The sequence below is a fragment of the Anopheles arabiensis genome, chromosome 3, assembly GCF_016920715.1.
Source record: "Anopheles arabiensis isolate DONGOLA chromosome 3, AaraD3, whole genome shotgun sequence".
In the NCBI taxonomy this organism is placed as follows: domain Eukaryota; kingdom Metazoa; phylum Arthropoda; class Insecta; order Diptera; family Culicidae; genus Anopheles; species Anopheles arabiensis.
This window is the reverse complement of record NC_053518.1, coordinates 33,748,342-33,770,840: the sequence shown is the minus strand read 5'-3', so window position 1 is coordinate 33,770,840 and position 22,499 is coordinate 33,748,342. Positions and strand designations below refer to the sequence as shown.

Genomic DNA, 22,499 nt, shown 5'->3' with positions numbered 1-22,499 from the left:
ATTCGGATCGGACAGCGATGAAATTAGTCCCGTGAAACACAACCTCCCGCGTGCGCGCCTACCCTATATTCCCACGCAATGGTGGCTTCACTGTGCATGCTGCATGCGCCATTGGTCGCATAATTAGCGTAATGGACAATTTATGGAGTGAACAAGGCGCGCATTTTCCGGCTAGCAGACACACACACACACATAAATGGCGAATCAGATTACGCGCTTCGCAGGCACGCATGTATGTGTATGTGCGAGTGATGCACATAATTAGGAAATGATTAGAGAAGCAAAGCCCAAAGCTTCCAGTCTACCTCTCTCCCCATCCTTGTATTGATGGTTTTGATGAGTGTTGCGAGATGATGATGAAATCATCATCACACAACTATTAGCACCGGATCTAGTACGGGGAGAGCACGTGTGGAGGGAAACGTTCCGTTTGTTCCCGAAACTAAAACAACAACCCCCAACACTGGCAGGATCAGGCACTATCGTTTACACACACCATTGCCCTGGAAAGCGGCTCGAATTAAAGACAACGCACACTGTCCCTGGTAGAAGTAGTAGTTTGCCCTGCCCTACCTGCCATCGGAGCCTTATCCTTTGCACCGGATCTAACCGACTGGAGTCGGGAACGGTGTAACCACGCAGATCTGCCAAAAGGTGCTCCATCATCGAGTGGGTAGAGCGGTAGAGCAAATATTTCCTTAATTAAAACTTTCTCTCGCACCAAGCTCACCCTCTCTACTGTCCTGTGAACGGGCGCTGCGGGTAAGGATGCACAAGCGGAGAGATGTAGTTATTCTTAAGTGGGAAACCCCAAAACTTCCAGCAAAACCTGTACATCCTTCATCTTCCCTAACCTACCAATCGGAGGAGAGGAGAACTCCACCAACACAACGACAATAAGTCACTACACCCCGTTGTTGCTCGAGTGCACCCCACAGTATTGTTGTCTTCGCAGCTTCTTGCGATGCTTTCCTGGAGAGGCCCGGGAAGTCCATTATTTCTGGCCTGGTGTGTGGTTGTTGTGTTGTTGTGCTGCTTGCTGCAAGGGTGACTATTGGGTAAGTGCTTTGCCGTTGCGTAATGGATGTACAGTCGGAGTCGATTTGGGAAGACATCTTAAGAAAACAGCCCTCCAAAGGACTTTGCGTAACTCACTCACTCTCTCTCTCTCTCTATCTTTCTCGCTCTCTCTCTCGTCTCACGTAAGGACGAAATGGGGACAAAAGGAAGCAAACAGGGAAATAATTTTGACTGTTGAGGTGCGAGTGGTATTGTTTGTGAAGTAGTCAGCGAGTTGTTTGACTTTAGCATTTAAGCAGTACTCGGGGAGCGAGAAAACACTTATAGTTTTCTACCAGCAGGGTGGATGGGTGGGCAGGTTTTTAAGCAGTTGTCGACTCGCCGGGCGCTGGAGTAATTCAGAGTGTAAATTTGTACTGCTTTATCGCTTGCCGTAAAGTTTTATTCCTCGTTGGTTTGCAATTGTTTTGAATAGTTTTAATAAAAATGTGAAAACCTAACAAGAAATTGATACATTTTAGCATGAAAAGCGTAATACTACCATTTTGCATCTTCATCTGCATAACTTAAGGCGTTTCGCTGTATAAAATGCATAAATTTAGGCGTTTCGTTGCACGGAATGCATACATTTAGGCGCTTCGCTCTACGAATTGCATAACTGCATGCGTATTTGGTTTATAGCTTCCATTAGACAGTTGAAATATGTTTGTTATTTGTTCAATTTACAAACACACGCTCTCATACACTCTAGCTTAAGGCGTATCCAACAATAATTGGAATAATAATGCATACGGGAATGTTTCACTGCCGAATCCTTGACAGCGTCCCCACTAAAACCGTGAACACGCTGGACGGAAATAGCCCAAGGATGACAACGCTACTGGCTGGAATTCTATTCCGTGTCCATATTCCGGTGACGTTCATTATTTAATGCACAGAAATAGCAAACAGGCAGAAGACATTGCATCCAGCCTGCCAGCTCCTTCTGAAACGTACGTCCGTGATGGGATGCTAAACATCGAGCACTATTTGTGCTGTCCACTCGCAAGCCGACTGTTGCTGCGGGAGTATCATGCAAGTAGTAGTGCACCGAGCCGCACGTTAATAATACACAATAAACACATTATTATTCAATAATTGTGTGTATGTTTGCACCGTCAGGCGATGGCGTGTGTTCATGCTGTCTTCAGCCTTTTCGTGGAACGAGTTTGAACGATGGAGACACAGCAGGAGCGTTCCAAGAGACAGTCAGCTAACTAATTGTGCGGATAATGTTGGCTTTTGGGACGTTTGAGCTTGACAGAGTAAGTCTTTAATGAACTGTGTTGCAAAAGATCCATCTTTGGCCTATTAACTATTATTTCATCCCGTTTTTTCAGGTCTTTTGCATTTCAGGCTTTTATAATAATGGCTCCATTTCAATTTACGGAACCGCGTGAACCTGTTTCTCATCTTGATTGGTTTCGATTTCGACACCGCTTCGAGATGTGATGGAATGGAGAGAACCACATGCACACGACGCATCACCACAACCACCAACTATATCGTTTAAACTGATCGCTTAACGAGGTTTACATTTCTTTTATTGGCACTCGTCCACTCCGTTCACACACACACACGCCAATATTGCACAGTACGATGGCTCACATGCCGTGCAGAAGTATTTTTCCCAGTTTTCGAAACCGTTGCGATATCGATTGGGTAAATTCATTTCGGGCTTTTCCGTTTTTCCTTCTGCTCCCACACTGAAGTGCACTCGACACCACCAAACGCCACGACCAAACACACTAATCTCACGCCAAATTTCGGTAAAAAAAAACCATGCCCCAGAAAACGTGCCGGCCATTCACAATCATCAGCAGTAGGACGACGTGCTAGTGGATATTTGTGTGAGTGTGTGGTAGTAACAGTAGTATAGTGGGTTGTTCTAACAGTACGTCGCCATGAGTTTCGGAGCCAAACCTCGTGGAAGAGATGCATTCTGAAATGATTCAATTAAGGGTTTCGATGGCGGTAACGATCGGTCGTACCGAGTTGGTTCTGTGTCGGATTGAGTGAGGCACTCGGTGGAGGTTTTTTTTTGCGGTCATATCTGCCACCCGATGGCACCTAAATTTGAGCACTCGACGATACGCCGGCCTGTGCCGGAGAAATATAACGTAGCACAATTAAAACACAGGCTTCAATTTCGGTGCGTTCTGTCCCGGGGTATGATTTAACGCAGCAGTCACACACTAGACGACGTCCTGAAGTGCGGTGTCCTTTTTGGGGGGCCTTTCCGTATCAACTCAACCCGTTCTTCTATGTATACTTTTGCTCCTCACAAATACACAACGCCATGTGTATCCTTACGCCACCTTCTAATTGAGTTCGAACGGCGCATGGCGTAAGCTATCGCGGTGTTGCGTGACGATACCTCGTGCTAGATCCTCTACCAAACACACACAGGGAAACCACCCATTTCCGGTCAGTCAACGTCTTTATCGGCGCTAAACTGCATCATCATCATCATCATCATCGCCGCTACCGTCAGCTGGGAACGAGGATCATTACTCTTGTTAATCGTGCCCGCTCGTTCGCTCATCAAGCCTTCCAACACACTAACACATATGCTCCAACCGGCCACAAAATCTATTGAAACGTACATTATCGGTAGATGGAAGACGACGTCGCGCTTCCATCAAAAGCTGCACCATCACGGAAAGGACAATCGCTGGCATGCACGACCATCACCTGCCAAGAGTTTTGGGCAACGAGTGCAGTCAATTTACTTCCAACCGTTGGAAGAAGGGTTTTAATGTGCAAACTTGGCATGAGCATGGGCAACTTTATAAAATATGAACTACCAGCCACTGAAGGTGTTCCTCCACAGATGGATGTCGCCTCAAAAAGGTACAAAAAAAGGGGAAATCAAACTTACTCAAGCGCTTAAAAGAACATTTTAAGCAGCAACGAAACACGGGCAAAATATGGAAAATGCATGTGCACACACACCAAAGCCTCCATGGGCCAGCGCTCCCAAGCCGAAGGTGGCGAACCTCTGTTTACCTCTAGTAGTGCACAGGCGGTGGCGGCGGTGGTCCAACTTTTACACCCACCAAACCAACCGCCCACCGTGTGGTGGTGTGTTGGTAAATTTATTACTTCCCCGAGCTCCCGAAACTCAAAGCCACAGGTGAGATGGTGTGGCCCTTTAATGAAAGTCCCCCCCCCACCCGTTTTCCTTGGTGATGTGTGGCATGCATATCTCCTCCCGAGCATATTTCCAACTAAAAGGAGAGAGAGAGTGACATGCATTGAAACAGGGCGTTCAGGGTTGTGGCGCTCGTTAAGAGGAAACGAACCAGGGTACGGGGCTTAAACTTATTCGGCCCAACCTGTCGAAACTTTACTTTGTGAAAGCAGTCAAGCCGATCCTTCCGATATGTTACCAATTTTTGTTTCCTTGTCAAGCTCGGTACCACCTCCAGACAAGATTATTACATGGTGCATCATCCAGCTAGAACCTGTTTCATCAAGAAAGAGGAAGAGCAGCGTGAGATAAAACGAGCCTTGCAGTTTTACCTAAGCCTTTTTCCCGCTTTAAGAGGCTAATTAAGGCTCCCCGTCAGATGCTGCTTAAAAGCTGCCTCCCATCTCCGATAGCGCTGCTAACGAGCGTTGAGGTAATAGCGGTGTTTCAGGTATGATAGTACAGGATACGCTTACGGTGGTTATGCTGCACACATCATGAAGGTTAAAGCCCACCGTGCTTAAAGCTCGAGGGTTTTGCGCTCACTTGAGTTGCTTTATATCGTGTCATGTGTGTGTGGTGATTGCAATTAAAAGCTCCTTATAGTGTGCGTTTTTTATCTTATTCCAAGTAAGACTTTATGCTACAGATGGATGGTCTGTTTGGTGACAATCTATGGATATGCACTCCAAGAACTTGTATAGCTCGAATGCTGTAGCTGCTGCATTTATTATAAATAGATGAGAAAGTCTCACTAAGCGCCTTATAAGTGCGAGTGCTGAGAGCTTGTGGAAACTGACCCCACAACAAGCTCAGCCCAAAAAACAGCTGCCAAAGGTATATATTTCTTCACCAGTTATCTCCCGCTTTTTAATTTATTAAAGCTTCAATTTAAGCCTATCCTACATCATCTCCGCTCTTGTATGAAAACCCCTTTTGCTGAACGGGCTCGACCACCACCTAACAAAGACAATCGGGGCTCGTTCCGTTCGAGCCCGACTGCCCGGGGGCAGTAGTCGTGCAGGAGCAACAATTGCACAGAAAACAAGCTTATGAAGGGATTAAAATGGAAAATACCCATCGGCTTAGAAGCCAATTACGGGGTCACACGACACACAGAGGCTGGCAAAACTGGGAGAGAAAAGCGTGCTTGTGTGTGAGTATGTGTGTGTTTGGTTGCATTCAGATGTATGAGAGTGGCAAGAACTTCGAGGGGAAATAGACGGCAAGACTCTACATACTAGAGGTATATGTGTGTCTCTGCCGCTTGCGTAGCTGAAAAGTGTGTTGGACCCAGCAACAGGTCACTCTTGCCGGTTTGCCTGCAGGGACCATATCCTTAAGCACATATAGCACCGGCAGTGCGTCGTCACAAGTCACCAACCTTCCACCCTCACCGATCTATGCATTGTGTTGGGAGGGTTTGAAGGAACGACACGACTACACGTCGGAATCGGAATCGAAATGTCACCTCTACTGCGCAACGAGTTGGTAGCATAATAATCGGTTCTTCACTCTACCACTACTACTATCACCAACACTCCACCTTGTGCTCCAGAATTTTCTGAAGAGATTCCCTGGAGTAGAGCAGTGTCCTCGGGTCCTTTGCCTACCCTTCTCTGCCTTCTCTTCTGGTCCCTTGCAATCGCTCCTGGCGAGCTGTTCGGGGACGGGGGCAAGAGAATCCAAATATAAATACGAGACAGATTAAATTCTATTAGAGCGCATCGCTGCAGAATCGTTGGCACACATCGTCGAGGCTTGGGTGGAGAAATCTCGACGTCGTGTTAGAAAACCGGTCACACACGCTTCTACTGTCCGGCTGTTGTCTCGCTCTCCGAGTCCCAATGGTGCAGCCAGTGGGGGTTTTTGAGGTGCCATCGTCGACAATCGACAATGCCTGGACATACACGACCTGGTGTATATGTGTGTGTGTGTGCACACACACTCAATTCTATCCAAACTCTGTCCACTCTCGGACACTGGAAGGACAACATTGATGGGAAAAGAAGATGTGTTGCCCATATAATCCTCGCGCCATACATACTCTCTCCCCAAAATCCTACCCGCAAAGGATTAACAGGATTTCTACCACCACCACAAAGGGAGTTATCCTTTTGCACAGACACACAGACACTCGTCCTTTGAGCGCGATTCCGGGTGTCATCAGGAGTTTGGGGTTTTAAAATGCGACGTAATGCGCGCTCTTCACATATGCATAAAAGACTTCCCCCGCTCTGGGGTTGATGATGATTGCTGCCTCTCTGAAGTCGGTACGCGAACGCGACACAGGCAGAGAACCGAAAATCCCCGTTCACTCTTTGGGTTGATTAGATAGAATGTTGTAGGTAGTTTGTTTGGGATGTTTTGTTGTTGTTGAGTGGGAATTTTCCAAGCGTCCACTCAATCGAGAGCCAACACAAAGAACGTACCGGAATATCGTTCGTATTAGTACAGCGCGTTTTTTATTGTATTGCAACCACTCTCCTCTTAAAACAATCATTTTGGTTTGGCCGTTCATCAGTGGTCGCCGTCTAGACTGCTAGGGGAGATCCGGTACTGTGAGTGTGTATATGGAGGGAGCTCCCGAGCAAGCCCCAAAGACCCGTCGGCAAGTGTTATTGCCGTTAATTCCCTCACCTGGGAGATATAAAAATGAATTTTAATGGCCATATTGCAACCATATCCGGGATACGCGGGAAGACCTGGGTTCGTCGTCTAGTTCCTTCACACACACACGTTTGAACGCTAATGCTAAAGGCTTCGGGGTTTTTTTTTTTGTCCATTCCAGGCTGCCTCATGTCGATCTTTGTCTTTGTCTGAAGATGAAAACTTCCCACTCTCTCAAGAATTATCACCTCTTGTTGTGAAAATCGGCGCCGAGGGTACACTTGGCAAGCGCTGGTACCATGCTCCACCGAAAAACCCACTTGACGCTCGTGAAACGGAGGAAATAATTGCACGATTATGACACCAGAAGCCATGCCATGGAGGTATTGGGAAGGATCCCGTTGCGCTTTTGGCCGTCCGTCCAGGCGTCGGGAAGATGGTGCAGAAACACACTGTTCTAAGTTGCTGCTCATTTTCTTCGGCATTATCGGCACCCTGCTCCAAACCTTTTTTGTTGTTTGCCGGGATGATTTGGGGCAGTAATTTCTACTTTCGTATCGTGCACACTTACCCTGACTCTAAACCGTAATGGCTTCATTTTGGTCTCGTTGCTCCCGATTGCCCGCTGGCTAGTTCTTCTTCGGACGGGGTTTCCGGTTAATGGTCCATCCCCCCCCCCCAGAGCTCCTGTCGCTGTTGTTGTGCTGTTGTGCTATTTAAACCCCTTCAGAATTGCCTGCATCAAAATGCGAGAAGAAGCGGAACTGGGTTTGGGTTGCCTTTCTCGAGGTTCGACTGATGGCTGGGCCGAGAGGGTTCGATAAAGGCTCACGCCAAACCCGGCTGCTGCACGATATCGTTCGTTAGTTCGGATGAGGCTGAAGAAGCTGTTTAGAAGTTTAAATAAATTCCACATGTGTGGCACACACAGCCACAATCTCTTCCCTTTCCTCAAAAGGAGCGCACACACCGATCGGTCGGTCATAGTGTCTGATTTCAGGCGTTTCAGTAGCTGTGGTCCCACTTCAAAACAGCCCTGCCAGCTGGCCGGCCATAGATAAGGGGAACGACGCTAGCAACAAAAAAAGGAATGCTGCCGCAATGCTGCAAATTATGGGAAAGGTTCACTCAAGCACCAACCAAGGACGGCCCCGGGAATCGATGAAGCCTTTAAGCAAATTACCACCGGCTCAAAACTGGCAACTGGGCCAGCATTTTAACCGATTTTATGTGCAAAAGAATCTCCAACGGTTAGTGTGTGGGGGTTTAGTGCGCTCTGAAGAAGCTGTAGCAAATTTTCAAAAGCTTTTCCAACACCACACCAGAGAAGAACGATAAGGAGAAAAGGATGGTTTGATTCTCTGGGACACACACACACACATTTCTTCATCGTTTGCCTTATCTCCCCGAAAATAGACTACAGTGCGTTTACGGTGTGTATCAACGGACGCTTAACTTAACATTTCCAACATTTCCAACAGAGTACGCGCCAACCTTCATTAGAAAGTTCAAACACGAAGACACAGCATCGTCGCCTTGATGAAGATGATGATCGCTGCAGCTGAACAGATTGTGTCCCGCTCCGCTGTAGAGCAATGGCGGAAGAAATGGGGCGAGATCACTCGAAAGAAGGGACGCCCCTCATTGCACACATTCACCGGTGATGGTTGCAACCGGCGCGGCAATGTGCTGATAAAATTAGAACATAATCGTTTTTCAACAGCTAAATTTATCGCAAATTACTCTTCAATCTTTGCACCGCACGCGCCCAGGCGCTATGCAAACCGGGCGTACGTGTGAGGCACGGTTGAGTGGCGAAGCGCCTGGTCGTATGCAACCGGCGTAGCGCTTGCATACGGAAGGAAGTGGCACACTGGGTGCGAATTATTGAGCGATGTGGTGAGATTTGGAAATATTGGATAATTTTTTCATGAAATTAATTAAATTCATTTTTAAGCATTTCTTAATGAGATTTTTTTTCTTTAATATAAAAAAACTTAAAAGCGTTATTTTATAAAATGACATCATAAAGTGTTGAATTTATGCATCAACACGATTTAATAGGAACATCATAAACCAAATAAATGAGATGTCAAAAAGCGAATTAGCACAACCAGATGTTGATACCATAAAAATAAAAGGTGGTCGCTAAAGCTGCTGAAAAAAAAAGCCCGATAAAAGCCGAAGGAAGCACACCTGAGTTTTGAAGCGGTATCATCACAATCTAAAGCATCGCATACCTATCTTAATACCTGCTCGCAACCCATCCTTCACCGGAGCGTTCATAGCAGTCGTTTGCCGCCCCCGTGACGCTGCACACGGTGAAAAAGGAACCAGCGGTGACAGCAGAGAGAGAGAGAGAGAGAGAGAGAGAGAGAGAGAGAGAGAGAGAGAGAGAGAGAGAGAGAAAAAAGGAAGCTAAAACCGTACCTTTTAACTACCAAGGCACAAGAGCTGATGCTGCAGCAGCTTCGGTGTGCTTCGGTAGCAAATTTGTCGCATTCAAGCAAGTCGGTATTCAAATGAATCTTTGAACTGCTCACATCCGGGAAGGAGCGGGATTGCATGATGGTGGCACAAAATATAGTGCCAGCAGTGTTTTACCCCAAACCATCATCTCCGCTTCTTTTTCAGCAATTGATGAACCAAAGGTATGTGTGTGTGTGTATGTGTTGGCTATATACACTCACACAAAAGAAGAGCAAAGGCACTGGAGGAGAGTTAATGAAAATGCATTTAGGTGTCATTCATCTTATCCACTTCCTCGTTTACCGAGCGCGCAGTTGGGTTGGTTCGTTTTTTGCTATTTCAGAAACTCAAACACGACTCAAGCACTTATTCATGCCGCACAGCACTGCTGGTTCCGACACACTCCCGACACTTTCGGAGGATGATTTTTATCCATTTTCGCTTAAGCACACATACACGGAAACACTGTTTCCTTTCAATCATCCCTTCCAGGCGATTGGTTTCGTAGCGAAAGCGGGTGTGTAAATGAGTTTTTCTTGCAAAATGAAAGTCTAAAGCATGCCAACGCTCTGCAGTGGTCATTTCTTTGGTGCCTGAGCCTCTTTGTGAGCTGAGAAATGATGGCATTTTTCGGTGCTGACTGGCCTTTTGTTTTTTTTTTTTGAGCTGGACAGGTCCCAAAAAGTATTAACATTTTTGGTCTATTTGTTTGAGAGCATCAGTGGCTTATGTTTTGATGAATATTTGAGAGTTTCTAGCTGGTTAGATTTAGCAGAAAATGTATCGAAATTCCACGCCCAAAAGTATGCAAAACTCACTCCATTTCATACCTAAAACCCACACTCGACGCATCAAAACAACAGCGCCCCACGGAAAGCAATTAATTTTCAACTCCGTGTGCCATCCATCGAAGCCACACATAAACACACGCTCGTTCATGGTTGGTTCGTACTGAAACAGGTCGTGATGTCCAGAGAGACTCCACATCGAGACTACCCTTGAAAAACATTCTCAACCCATCTGTCCGTTTCGTACAGCCAACAGCCAGCTGGCAGTGGATTATCACCAACACACACTTTTCAGCTTGCTAGTGCATCCGGGACGCGATCCAGCACACGATCGGTCAAACAAACGCTCTGCGTAGCGAGCATCCTGTCGCCCCATCCTCCCGCGTGCAATTGCACATCACGAAGCAGAGTCGACTGATTATGAGTTTAAACGATTATGATTATGTAAATTGAAAATAATAGATCGATTAAAGTTTAATTTCCACACAGCTTCGATCAATTTTACAGTTTGTTGCACACTGGACTACCAGGCCGCCACACCTTCCGGAAGGTGCAACATGCAAAATCACTACCGGTCGTGTTGATGTGGATGATGATGATGATGATGATGGAGGCGTTGTGTGTGTGTGTCACCGCGGATCACAAACGCTTCTCCAGCCCTCGGGGTGCGCTGTGTTGGTGCAACACCCGTCCGTTGCTAATTACTTAATTCGTTTTCATGACGGTGTGGAGAGAGAGTGAGGGTTTAGACATAATAGGACAGCCCTCCCACGCGATGACCACTCATGTCAGTGTGGGATTTTGTAGCTTTTTTTCGTTTTTTTGTGATTGAACAACAATTAAAGGCAGATTTGTTGGTCGTTGCAAGCGATTTAGCACTCGACTAACAACTATTTTCACGATGCGGATAGTATCTGTTTTTATCAAAAGCTGAATACTAATGAAAAAAGCTTATTTACGCTTAAAGATACTACACAAGTTTAAAATAATCTTTGTAAATAGTTTAAAAACGCATTATAAACCTCTGTCCGATGTTTGTTAGCTGTGTTATGGCAAGTAGATTGCATACACACCAAATTATGCTAATACGCCCCAAGTTATGCTATCCGCACATCACTCGCCTTTCGAAGATTGCTGTACAAAAACGGAACGTTTCGCTGCTTATTCCCAGAAAGCTCAAAAACGTAGCCTCTCCCAACAAAAGGCTATCGAACCCGGAGAATGAAGCTTTGTCGGCATCTGTTCGGTTAAAAAAAATAAATAAATGATACCAAACCTAAAAGTAGACGCCTGGCTGGTGAAATGAGTGAAATGAGTTTCACATCCGGTTTCTCAAGCTGTCCGTTTTTAGACATTGTGAGGGGCCATTTCAAACTTTTGTGGAATGGAAAATTCGCCATCGAACATCGATGGAAAATGGAAAATACTCCGTGTCGCTACACCACACACACACAGCCACACACGCATCAAACCCACCCCCAGCAGAAGTGATGATGGTGAAAAGCTTTTCCCAAATGACGCACCCGGGGGGGCGGTAAAGGATGGTTCATCGTTTTGCAAATTTCCGTCCTTTCTCCTGATGCCTTGAATGTGTCTTTGATGAACCATTTCCCTACAAACAAGCAAGAAAAACGGGGGGAGAAAGAATCCGGTAATGCAAAAGGTGCTAATACTCCCGCCCAGCGTGTATGTATCTCGAGTTCGTCGAGCTTATGCCGTTTGCTGCAAAACGCAAACGGATACGCCATTCAATACGCAAAGTCGTAGTCGAAAACCAGTGCACGGAAGTTGATGTGCTGATCCAGCAGTGTAGCGTAGTGTAAAGGAAGTGAAAATCAGTGCTTTTTCGTAGATTAAAGAACCGTCGGTGGGGGTGTGGCCGCGAATATGAGACTGGATGTGTATTAATATAAAATTACGGTGATTTGAAGGATCAACTTAAGGGGCTGCTGTGGAGCTTGTATGCAGGTAGTAGCAACGCTCACCCACAGCTTCCCCGTGTCGTTTCTGTCGAACCTAAGTGGATCCTCCGTCGATGTGGGCCAGCACAAACAAAGAAAATCGATAAGGAAAAAGGGAAAAATCTAGTTTTTATTTTTTTTTCCTTGTCAGCCTCACAACGTTCGAGCAGCATCGCAGCGCACATCATTGGAGAGCCAGCTGCAGAAAGGAAATATGATGCTCCGTACATTCAAAAACACTCGCACTGCTTCATCCACTGCCTTTTCGGCCCGCTATTTCCGATATGATGGTGGCCGTGGTGGTGGTGGTGGGTAAATGATTTGGCAGGGATTTTCATTTTGCTTTCATCAATGCTCGACATCGAACCTCAGCTACGCTGCTGCTAAACCTTTTCCTGTTGAAGTTGCTGTGATGCGAGCGAACCATGTTTTCCGGACGCGCACTTACACGAGCTTCACGTGTAAGTATGTGGCTGCATTCAAATGACTGTTGTTTTTTTTTGTTTCCAACCTTCTCGCCGCTTTTGAGTACAGTCATCGATGTGCTTTGATTATTGAGAAACTCCAGAAGCACTTCCCGGGAACCGGCCAAATTACTCTCTGATGCTAGGGAACGAAGTGATGCTTCCGCTGCTCCGAACAGGATCAAATCATCATCAACCACCCACCGTGGCGCGGCTGTTTGGAAAGAATTTTTCCAGCACGCTAGCCAAAAATCGCAAGTCAACAGGACGGGTGTTGGAATAAATGAGTGTTGAGCTTTTTTTTTCGTTCCCATAAACCGTACACTATATCTCGCTTAGCAAGGCTTCAAGGGCGAAAAGGGCCCGGATTTCCGGTGTGTGGTGGTCGCGTGAAGCACTCTGTGGAGTTGATTTTTTTGTTTTGGTTGGGATAAAGTGAAACGAGCTGCGCTTTGGTGGTGTATCAGTCAGTGTTGTAATATTCGTTCGTTTTTTTCGGTCGCCTGCCAGCAGTCGGTGGAGTGATTGAGACGGTGAAAGCATGACACGCTATCGGACAAACTTTTCAATATTTGCTGTTTAATAATGATGTGAGCAAGTTGTTTCGATTTTCCTTTTTTTTTTTTTGCTCCAGAGCCTTCACTTGCACAGAAATATTCGTTCCTGGTTTGGTGGATGTGAACTCGCTATGAGGGAAGTGTACCGATGGAATGGATCAAGCATATCCTGGTTTGAGCCCGGCTTCATCACTTCAGGGACACAGTTTGGTGAAACGTTCAACATACTTTGTTCGATAGTTTGTTTTGTTTCAATATACCTTCCACGATGGGCTTTGCTGAGTGAGGTTGTTAAATCGAAAGACTTTGCCCACAAATCCAACGAAAACTGTTGCGACGGGTGGCACGGTATGTGTTCGTGTATGATTGGGGAAAAGTTTTTCTATTCTAGAAAACATAACAATTCGATGACACACCCTACCAACACACCAAGGCTAAAGCTGTCGTCAACTGGGAAAGCCGTTTTGTTGACAGGACACAGCTGCTGCTACCACATGATGCCACTACAAAACAAGGGGAGGACTAGTGCACCCCATGGATTGTGTTGAGGTCCACCAGACAAAAAAACCAAAAATCAATATCCATGAATTATTGAAAGCTCCCAACCCAACGACAAGGCATCATCATCATCAGCGTGTGTCATCCTTTAGGTTCACCGCCGTGGTTGACAGGGATTTAGCCGTGATTTAGTCGCGAGTCGCGCTTTTCATACGCAAAAAAGTAACCTAACTCATCAAGGGCTTTGGTGCGCTTGGACACCTTCAAACGCGCTCAAAAGATGATTACTTGCCGCGTGTCAAAGAGGAAAAAACGGCTCACAAAGAAAGGGGTTTTGGCGCGCAACGATCACGCTTTTGATGTGTCTGCGTGTGCCGCTGGGGTTGTAAGCAAAAACGGAGAGTTTCTAAAGAATTTTTCACATGACAGCACGTCACTAGGAGCAAGCTCGATGAAGCTTTGTTCGGTGCTGGTATGATCAGGCGTTGAGGTATTCATTAGCATGGCTGTTAGTCTTTACTCTTCCCCTCAGGTTTCGTTCTCTATCAGTCTTTTTTTTTAGATGTATCAACCTTAAATATTTTTTTGGTTTGTTTAAAACATAAAAAGAGGAAAATTAAAGTTAAAACTTGTTTTCAGGTATGAAAACCCTATATTTTGTTTTAAACAGCAATATTGAACACTATTTGTAATACATATTGCATACTTTCAGGAGTGTTACAACACGTTTGCCTAAATTAAGGCGCATACACAGCCCAACCGTGTGTTCAATCATTTTCACTCGTTTTTTTAGACTTGTCATGCTATAATATGTATTAATGCACGGTCACGTTATAAGCAAGCTCGTCCATGCTTTGTTATAGCTACTAACAGTGTTCTCGCTGGCTAAATAAACGAGAAAATAAGCAGACGTTGAGATATCTACTAGCATCGCTTTATGCTCCTACCCCTTTTCTATGTTATATTCATTCATTAAAAACTCTATAGTTCTCGATTTTTTTTTATTAAAAACCTCGTTCTCGAATCTTGTTTTGAAACGCAAGCTGACAAACGAAGCTGACTAAACACATTTTGTAATAACTGTTGCATACTTTCGGGAGCATGTCATCTTGTTTGCCTGCATTTGGGCGCTAAAGAATCATACAATGTCACGTAACATAGGATTTAATAAAATATTACGAACAAATCGTAAAACACTGATGGTTTCCCTCTTGCCCCTACCGACAAGTTTTCAGACCAGTTTTTTTTTGCATTTCATTTTGCGATGTTGATAGCTTTCTACACTCTGGCTTCCGTTGTACTTGCATCAATCATGTGGCTCCCATCCATCCACTGCTGCTGCTTACAAGTACGCGCCTGACAGTGATGGAGCGAAGTGACTTTCTGTGTATTTGTGGAGCGCTTTTTTCCTACTCTCTCTCATCACAATTGATTTGTCTGACCGTTGGTCCGCTTGTTCTATGCGCCAAATGCTCGCTAAAAAGTGATGAGAATGACATGAATTTAACAACCCCGAAGAAAAAAAAACCCCAGGTTCGTCAGTTCCATCGTTACTTCATCGGCACACAGAGCTGTACGCAAAAAAAAAAAACACAGGGCTACGTTGCACATTCCTTCTCCCATTTTATCGGGCAAGGTAAAACACGACCATGCGATTTGGCAGCTCCCCGTTGATAGCTGCTCAGGCAAAGCGGACAGATAAGCACACCAGCCGTTGAATAGTGCACACCACACTCGTCCAATTCATCCATCCAGCACTTGACAGTGTCATCACCACACACACACACATTCCGTGTTTCCCCTCCCCTCCCCGATGTTTCTCGACCATATAAGCCGAGATCTTCCACTCCCGTTGTGTGCTTTTGCTACATAAATGTTTAAAGAAGCTTTCATTCTGCTTTACAACAGTGCAGCAAACACGGCGGTCGTAGTAAAAGATTTGTTTGACTGACTTGGTGCACTCTCCCCCCGCCCGTACACTAACAAACGCTGTGATAAGCTAGATATTACTGCCCCGTGCTCGCGAATGGTAGAACATATGGTGCTGATGATATTTCGCAACCAGCTAGCTGGCAGAGAGCGCGCGTAAGCCTGACAGCGGCGTTGCAGTTTACAATGAACCGATGATGTAAAGCTCTCGCTCTTGTTTTTTTTGCCGGATTTAGAAGCTCTGGTTAAAGCTGTGACGAGTGCTTAGGTGCAGCAATGGTTGTGTGGTCAGCAACACACCATAGAGGGACGTCGACATGGGACGCACCACAGGACGCCACAAAAAGACTTTGACTTTGACGTACGCAAATACACGACACACACACAAACGAATACACGGAGGTTTACACTGAACGAATAATCATCAAAAAACGATGGTCGCCGCATGGGAAAGGAACATAGCGAGACGCACTTTGGACTGGTCGGCAGTACATAGAACAAAAATTTTTTGTTGTTGTTTAACAAATCTCACGGGATGAATGAAATCGACGGCAAGCGGCAGAATGGTGTCGATATTTTGAGCAGTGATTTGATAGTGGCAGGCTCTGGATGTTCTGTATCTGTCTGTGCGTGCTGCTGAAACATGTAAATGTAAATCGGCAACTCTACTTACCCCGACAAGCGTCTTGATGTTGTGCAGCGCGTCCTGCGCCTTGAGCGCAGCCTTGCGAGTGTAAAACGTCACAAAACAGCACCCTGTGGAAGAGGTAGAGAGACGGAAACAGAAAAGCACGATAAAGCAACGAAAACAACACATTGGCACAACATTGGTACGGATCGGAGCACAGGTAGAGACGAGCGCGCAAATTTTGTTTTTTCTTCTCTGTAGATTTGTTTTCTTTTAGGGAAAAAAGCCATTGGCACACAATTAACAGGGGAAGTCGAGAACATTGCATATGGGGAGGTAATGGATTGAGGGAGCGCAGACAAAGACACAATAAAACATATAGGTCAGATTGTATATGTTTAAATGCCTTGTTTTTTTGTTCAATCGAGAGCAGGGATGGGAGAAAAGACTGTCAGTGTTTATGAGTTGATATATATACAAACAGTAACATTGTTTCTTTATTTTTATGTACAAAACGAACACATTGAAACCCATTGGGAAAGCGGCTCCCAACGTATTAGGCAAAAGGACAGATCGCGAGACGGAACAACAGTATGTACAGCGTAGTACAATTCCAGCGTCATCGGCTTCACATACGGAGAAGCCAAAGAGGCGAGCGCACACACACACGTGGCAAAACACAAACACAGTACATTGGAACATGGAAAATTATCACTAAAAGAGAAGAAAGAAAACCCCACGCAAAATAAAACAATAACAAACGTAACATATAACACAGCGGCATCGATCTTTTTGTTGACGCAACGGATTAACTTTAACGCTCGTTAAAAAAATAAGGTGATTTACGAAAACAGGCGACGAACCCATAAACACATCGGCACAGCAGCAGCAACAGCACAAGCAGCGTGAACATGTTGGCGCGGCTTGCTCTTCTCCTTTGGTTGCAGAATTATTTTGTTCACGCCAGCACGAAATAATACAACTAATAATAATGATTGCGCTCTAAAGGAGTATCATTCCGCCAAAGCTAATACCTCCCTTAATGTCAGCATGATTGGATTTCTAACGGAATATGGATGTGTATCCCTTTTATCCAAGCATCCCTCCCCCTCATTTTTTTCCTCTGATTCCATTTCGCGTGGGGATTACTACCCCAAAGCCTGACTGACCCCGAAGAAGATTGCGCGGGAACCCCAAAAGCGTCCAAAAGCTTCAAGAAAAATGACCTTCCGGTCTCTTCGCTTTCCTTCATCATCTTCTAGCTCGCAAAAAAAAGAACTCACCCCAATGTTCCCAACAAAAGAGGCCACCCTCTTAGTGCGCGATCCAGTGACAACCGGATCAAGGGGACGGATTTACGCCATCGTCCACTCCCGCCGCCCGCCCGGTGGACCGGATATTAAAAAGATTCAATCGCAGCAAACACAAGGACACACGCGGACAGCGGTTCGCGGAAGCGCTTTGACTTAAAATGAACCCTCCCCGAATGGCGGGGAAACCCCGGGCCGAGGCGACCGGGTTTTGTGTTGGCCGCCTTTGTGTAAAGCTGTCACGCTGAGTCGTCATGAGGCAAAAAAAAAAAAAACGCGGGAGACAAAGTCAACCCAAAAGAACCCAGGGAGAGAGAAAAAGAGAGAAATGCGTCAGAATCAGCAGGCCCGACTATTGTACGGAATTTTGTTGATCGAACGGAACGGATTTCACCAACGCCGCTAGCGCCCCTGCGGCGATATGTCGTCCGCTCATCGTCAATGCTGATGAATTTTGAAATTATATATGGATGCTGTGCGCAGCGCCGCGCCGCCACACCGTGGCCTGGTGCTGGCATTCGCGGAAGGAACCGATTCGAGCGAAAGCTCATTCGTTTGTGCGGATCGGACGTATCGTTTGATCCGTTTGATTTGAGAAAAAATGAGCGATAACATGTAGCTTAAAAAATAACAAACAACAATTTTTCAACAGAAGATAGCTTTATCTCTTTGAAGATTTTATTTATATAACTGCCATATGAGTACATTTGAAAGGTTATTTTTTTCCACAGAAAAAGAGCATGTTTTTCATGAGAATGTATCTCATCCTGTATGATTTAATAGAAATATGAACGAACTAGTGATGCGAAATGAATGGTTTATTTGACACAAAACGCCTGAAGGTATGCTTCTCGCGAAACAAAGCGTGTATATTAAGCTTTTCAGTAGGTACAGAAGGCGCATCAAACAAAAACGTAATTGTTTCGATTTTAGGAAAACGAAAAATAAAAAAAAAGCGTTCAATGGAAGTTTAGCCATATGAAGTTTTATTTTATGTATTTATATTATAAATATTGTGGAAAATAAAAATACGTTTTTGATAGAAGATGGTCTTATGAGCAAACGGGGTTTCCGAGGTTGTTTTAAAGATGTATTCTTTGTTCTGGATAATGTACTGTAACCATGATAAATTTTTAGTAAAAAAAATCAACTTATTTAAGGCGACACAACACCTGATGTCATGCGCCTGAAGTTATGCTTCTCGCCAAAAAAAAAGTTAAGTTGTTAAGAATTTTACTTTACACACAAGACAAAAAAATCGCAAAAATTGAAACAACATAACATAAAAATGAAAAAGAATGAATTAGTTATGGAATCTAGTGCTGAAGAACGTTCTGTTTTCAAAAGGCTTTTTTGATACAAAACGCCCTAAGTTATGCTTTTTGCATACAAATCGTGTGTATTAAGATGTGTTGTATATACAGAAGGCTTAACAAATTAACACCAAGTGATTCTTACGTTTTTGTACGATTTAACGTCGGTCCATTTGAGGTTGCTGATTATGTCATATAAAAAAATAAATTAGACATACTTAACGTGTATTGCGTGCTTGATGGCTTCATTTCTTCACCATACTTCCCCTGCCAGAAATCAAACCCACTACCCACCTCGTCGACCATAAGCAATATCTGGTCAACGAAGAGCAAATAGCTTTGAAAAAAACGATATCGTAAACAGTACACTTTCCACCCAATTTGTAAGTACAGTAGTGTGGGCGATTTGTTTGCATGGGCGAGAGTATGTTCATCGCTTTATCTGTATACACTTAGCAACAGAGAGCAGATACCTGCATCGATCGATTGGTCAGTCGAGAGAGGGTAGAAAAGATAGAAGATAGTAGTGGGTTGTTGAAAGAATTCGAGATGAAAATTGTCCACCAACCACTAGCAACAAAGGACAAAACAAACACACACACTCCTCAACCCATTTGTGGATGTGTGTACAACATAGCACAACACACAACTAACGGTACGGTTGCAGAGCATTCCTTCTTATCGGAAGGATTTAGTTGCAATCAGCAGAAGGAAAGCTCGTTCCAATTCCATCGTTTAATTCACTTTACCCCATTACACGCACGTCTGCTACACGCAATTCTTCCCAAAAGTGACAGTGGGGAATGTAAGGGAGAAACCTATCTAGTTGACCAGCGCACATTACCGCGAGGTTCGGAGTTCCATGTACGCAACCGTCACGGAGCTTGATAAAGAAGCAAACGTGTAACAGCAGCTTACGATAACGATGAGTTACGACGAAATCGGTCACATCGGTCTCAATCCGTCTCGAGAGGCGCACAGGCACAAGAGCGCACCAGCAAAATCACCAGTGGACAGGCCTTTAATGCTTTGAGTGGTTCCAGTTCTCGCATTTCTCCCCTTCAGTTCAGTCTGTGGGGTTTTCGATACGGAACAGATCGGAAACAATCACCATCATCATCGTCAGTGGGATTCGACAACACAAACCTCTACCTCTGGAAGCCTCTCCTCCCAAAGGTAGGATGAGTTCTAATGAAAATGAGCAGAGTGGTTCCGATCGATTGTTTTCCCCCCCTTTTCCCCTCCCCACGTTGTCAGTTCACAGATTCGGGCTGCAAAGGGATGCGTATCGATATCGTTTACGAGGGACGTTGTCATACGACGAGCTGCTTCGTTTTCTATTGATTATCTCGCAACGACCGAAAACATCACCACCAACGCCACCGCCAGCAGCACGACGAGTACAACGAGTGTTGCGGATTTAACGTGTGCGTGTTTCGTATGGGCCCACTTCTGGACTACGCAGGAATCGTGTCTTGGGTTAAGACGACCCGCTCACTGCCCAGAACGAAACCTAATTAAGTAACTAATCTTCGGCTTGGAGACGGAGCTGGGGTTTGTTTCCTTTACCTCCACCAGGAACCAGGGACCAGGACCATCACCAGCACCAGAAGAAGGACTGGTTGGTCATCAACCGCAATGGTCACTCCTTGTTTGAAAGTCCATTTCACTGCAGCGCGCGCTCTCTCTCCCTCTCTGGCTACGCGCGTGTAACCACCGGAGGCGTCCAATGTTTGATTTCTCCTCATCACAATCTTATCCGTTTCTTCCCGTCCCCAAGCAAGGGGTGAGAGTGGTGTTTCTTATACCCCATCCAATCCAGACAATGACCACCGTGTGTGTGTGTGTGTGTGTGTAGGAGGCGGAACGGGGTTTCCCCATACAAATAGTGATCGTTGTTTGTTGTTCGGTATCGCCTTCTCGAATCGATTCGTTGCTGAAACTGAAGGCTCTTGGGTACGGGTCTTTGTTTTCCATTCCTACACACACACACACACACACACACACACACACACACACACACACACACACACACACACACACACACACACACACACACACACACACACACACACACACACACACACACACACACACACACACACACACACACACACACACACACACACACACACACACACACACACACACACACACACACACACACACACACACACACACACACACAGGAATGGGGGTGGTGGTAAGTAAAAGTAGCACCCAAGCTGGACTCGTTTTGTGTGTTTGGCTTTGGTTTTAGTTTAGTTCGTTTGGTTTGAGATTTTGTGGTCTAGCAGGGAAATGGATTCTTCCCGCATTCTTCATGCGCCTCTCTTTCACTCTGGCATGGTTAGCCACACGGTACGATACACTTTCAAGATGACGCAACTTTCCAGGATCGGAATCGTTGGTCTAAACAGGATAAGGGAAACACACGCCTTAACAGAACGATTCCGACGGCACGGCAATCGGTTAGAGTTTTGGTGTTGATGTTCAATTTCTTGGAAAGATGTTTGTTTAATTATAATTTCAGGTTCAGTTTAATTTGCAACCGGCGTGGGAGGTTTTGCGTGGGTTGAGCCATAAAAGCATCTTGCGTGTGAGAGAAAACAAACACAAAAACAAAACGTTAGATAATCGAATGAATTGCTCTTTCAATTTCTCCCAAAAAATCCAAGAAATTGATCCCCAGAAGCATTTGGGAAAGGTAAAGAAAAGCCAACTTTCAAACTTAAAATGTTCAAACCCCTCCCCGGAAGGCCTTCAGACGTCAGACAAAAGAAAGGGGAAAAAAAACTTTATTTACCCTTTCGCCAGAACAAAACAAGATAAAATTCCATATTTCCATCCCCTAGCCAAAACTCTCCTTCTGCCGAGCACGATGAGCCACGAGGTATAATCAATGATGGGAGCAATGAAGAGTTGGTGTTGATTTTTAGATAGCAAAACAGTGCGTCCAAAATGAATTGATTTCGAACGGCAGGAGGCCTCCCAAAATGTTGGCAGCAAGCAAACCCACTTATTGCCCGCCCGGCTGGCAGCTGTGGCCTGGGAACCGGTCTCGTTCGATCCGGGCTGTTGACTCGACCAACATTTCCAATCAGGATTATTATTGATTGAATGCGAGCAAGCAATCGCCCATCAATTATGCACATCCGAGGAAGTTGTACGCAAAATGTATATATTCAAACCAAATGCTGCTACTGCTGCTGCTTTGAACTCACCTGAACCATTGACAAAATGTACTGAGTTCTGAGTGAACGCAGAATAAAAACACGCCAATATCTTTGAATTTTATCGGTTAGGGATTGATTTGAATGGTTGCTTAGCAAAACCTTCGGGACGACGACTTCGTTCCCCTACCCCGAATGGTGCTTTAATAAAACAACACTGGTGGGAAAATTACCTTCGCTATGTCATTATTCTTGCAGGTCCTTCGTCTTCAGGCCGTACACTGCCAGCACGAATAAAGGAAACGAAGACCTCCTCTTGGGGTCATTTAAGGCCGGCGCGGAGAATACAAACTGCACCTCCCGCGTTCTTGTTTCGAGGTTTCGTGCCGATGATGTAACTTCCGTTTCGCCAAGGCAAATTATAGGTTCTTCATCATTACCAGAACCGTTTCCTCCTCTCCCTCTCATGTAGCTTGTAACATGCTTGTTGTCAGCGTTTGCTAAATAACTTATGAATTTCGCCATCACGGCGAACATCGCCGTTGCA

At 45.3% G+C, this 22,499-nt stretch overlaps 1 protein-coding gene across 10 annotated transcripts in view; it reads right to left on the bottom strand.

Annotated features, from left to right (window-relative positions):
• The window catches only part of LOC120901592 (CUGBP Elav-like family member 2), a 293,066-nt gene that overhangs the window by 106,147 nt on the left and 164,420 nt on the right, over positions 1 to 22,499 (bottom strand). For all 10 annotated transcript variants that reach the window (XM_040309653.1, XM_040309654.1, XM_040309655.1 and 7 more), the window contains one exon: positions 16,202 to 16,284. In XM_040309653.1, coding sequence (XP_040165587.1) covers positions 16,202 to 16,284 — 83 coding nt within the window. The remainder of the gene's footprint in view (positions 1 to 16,201; positions 16,285 to 22,499) is intronic.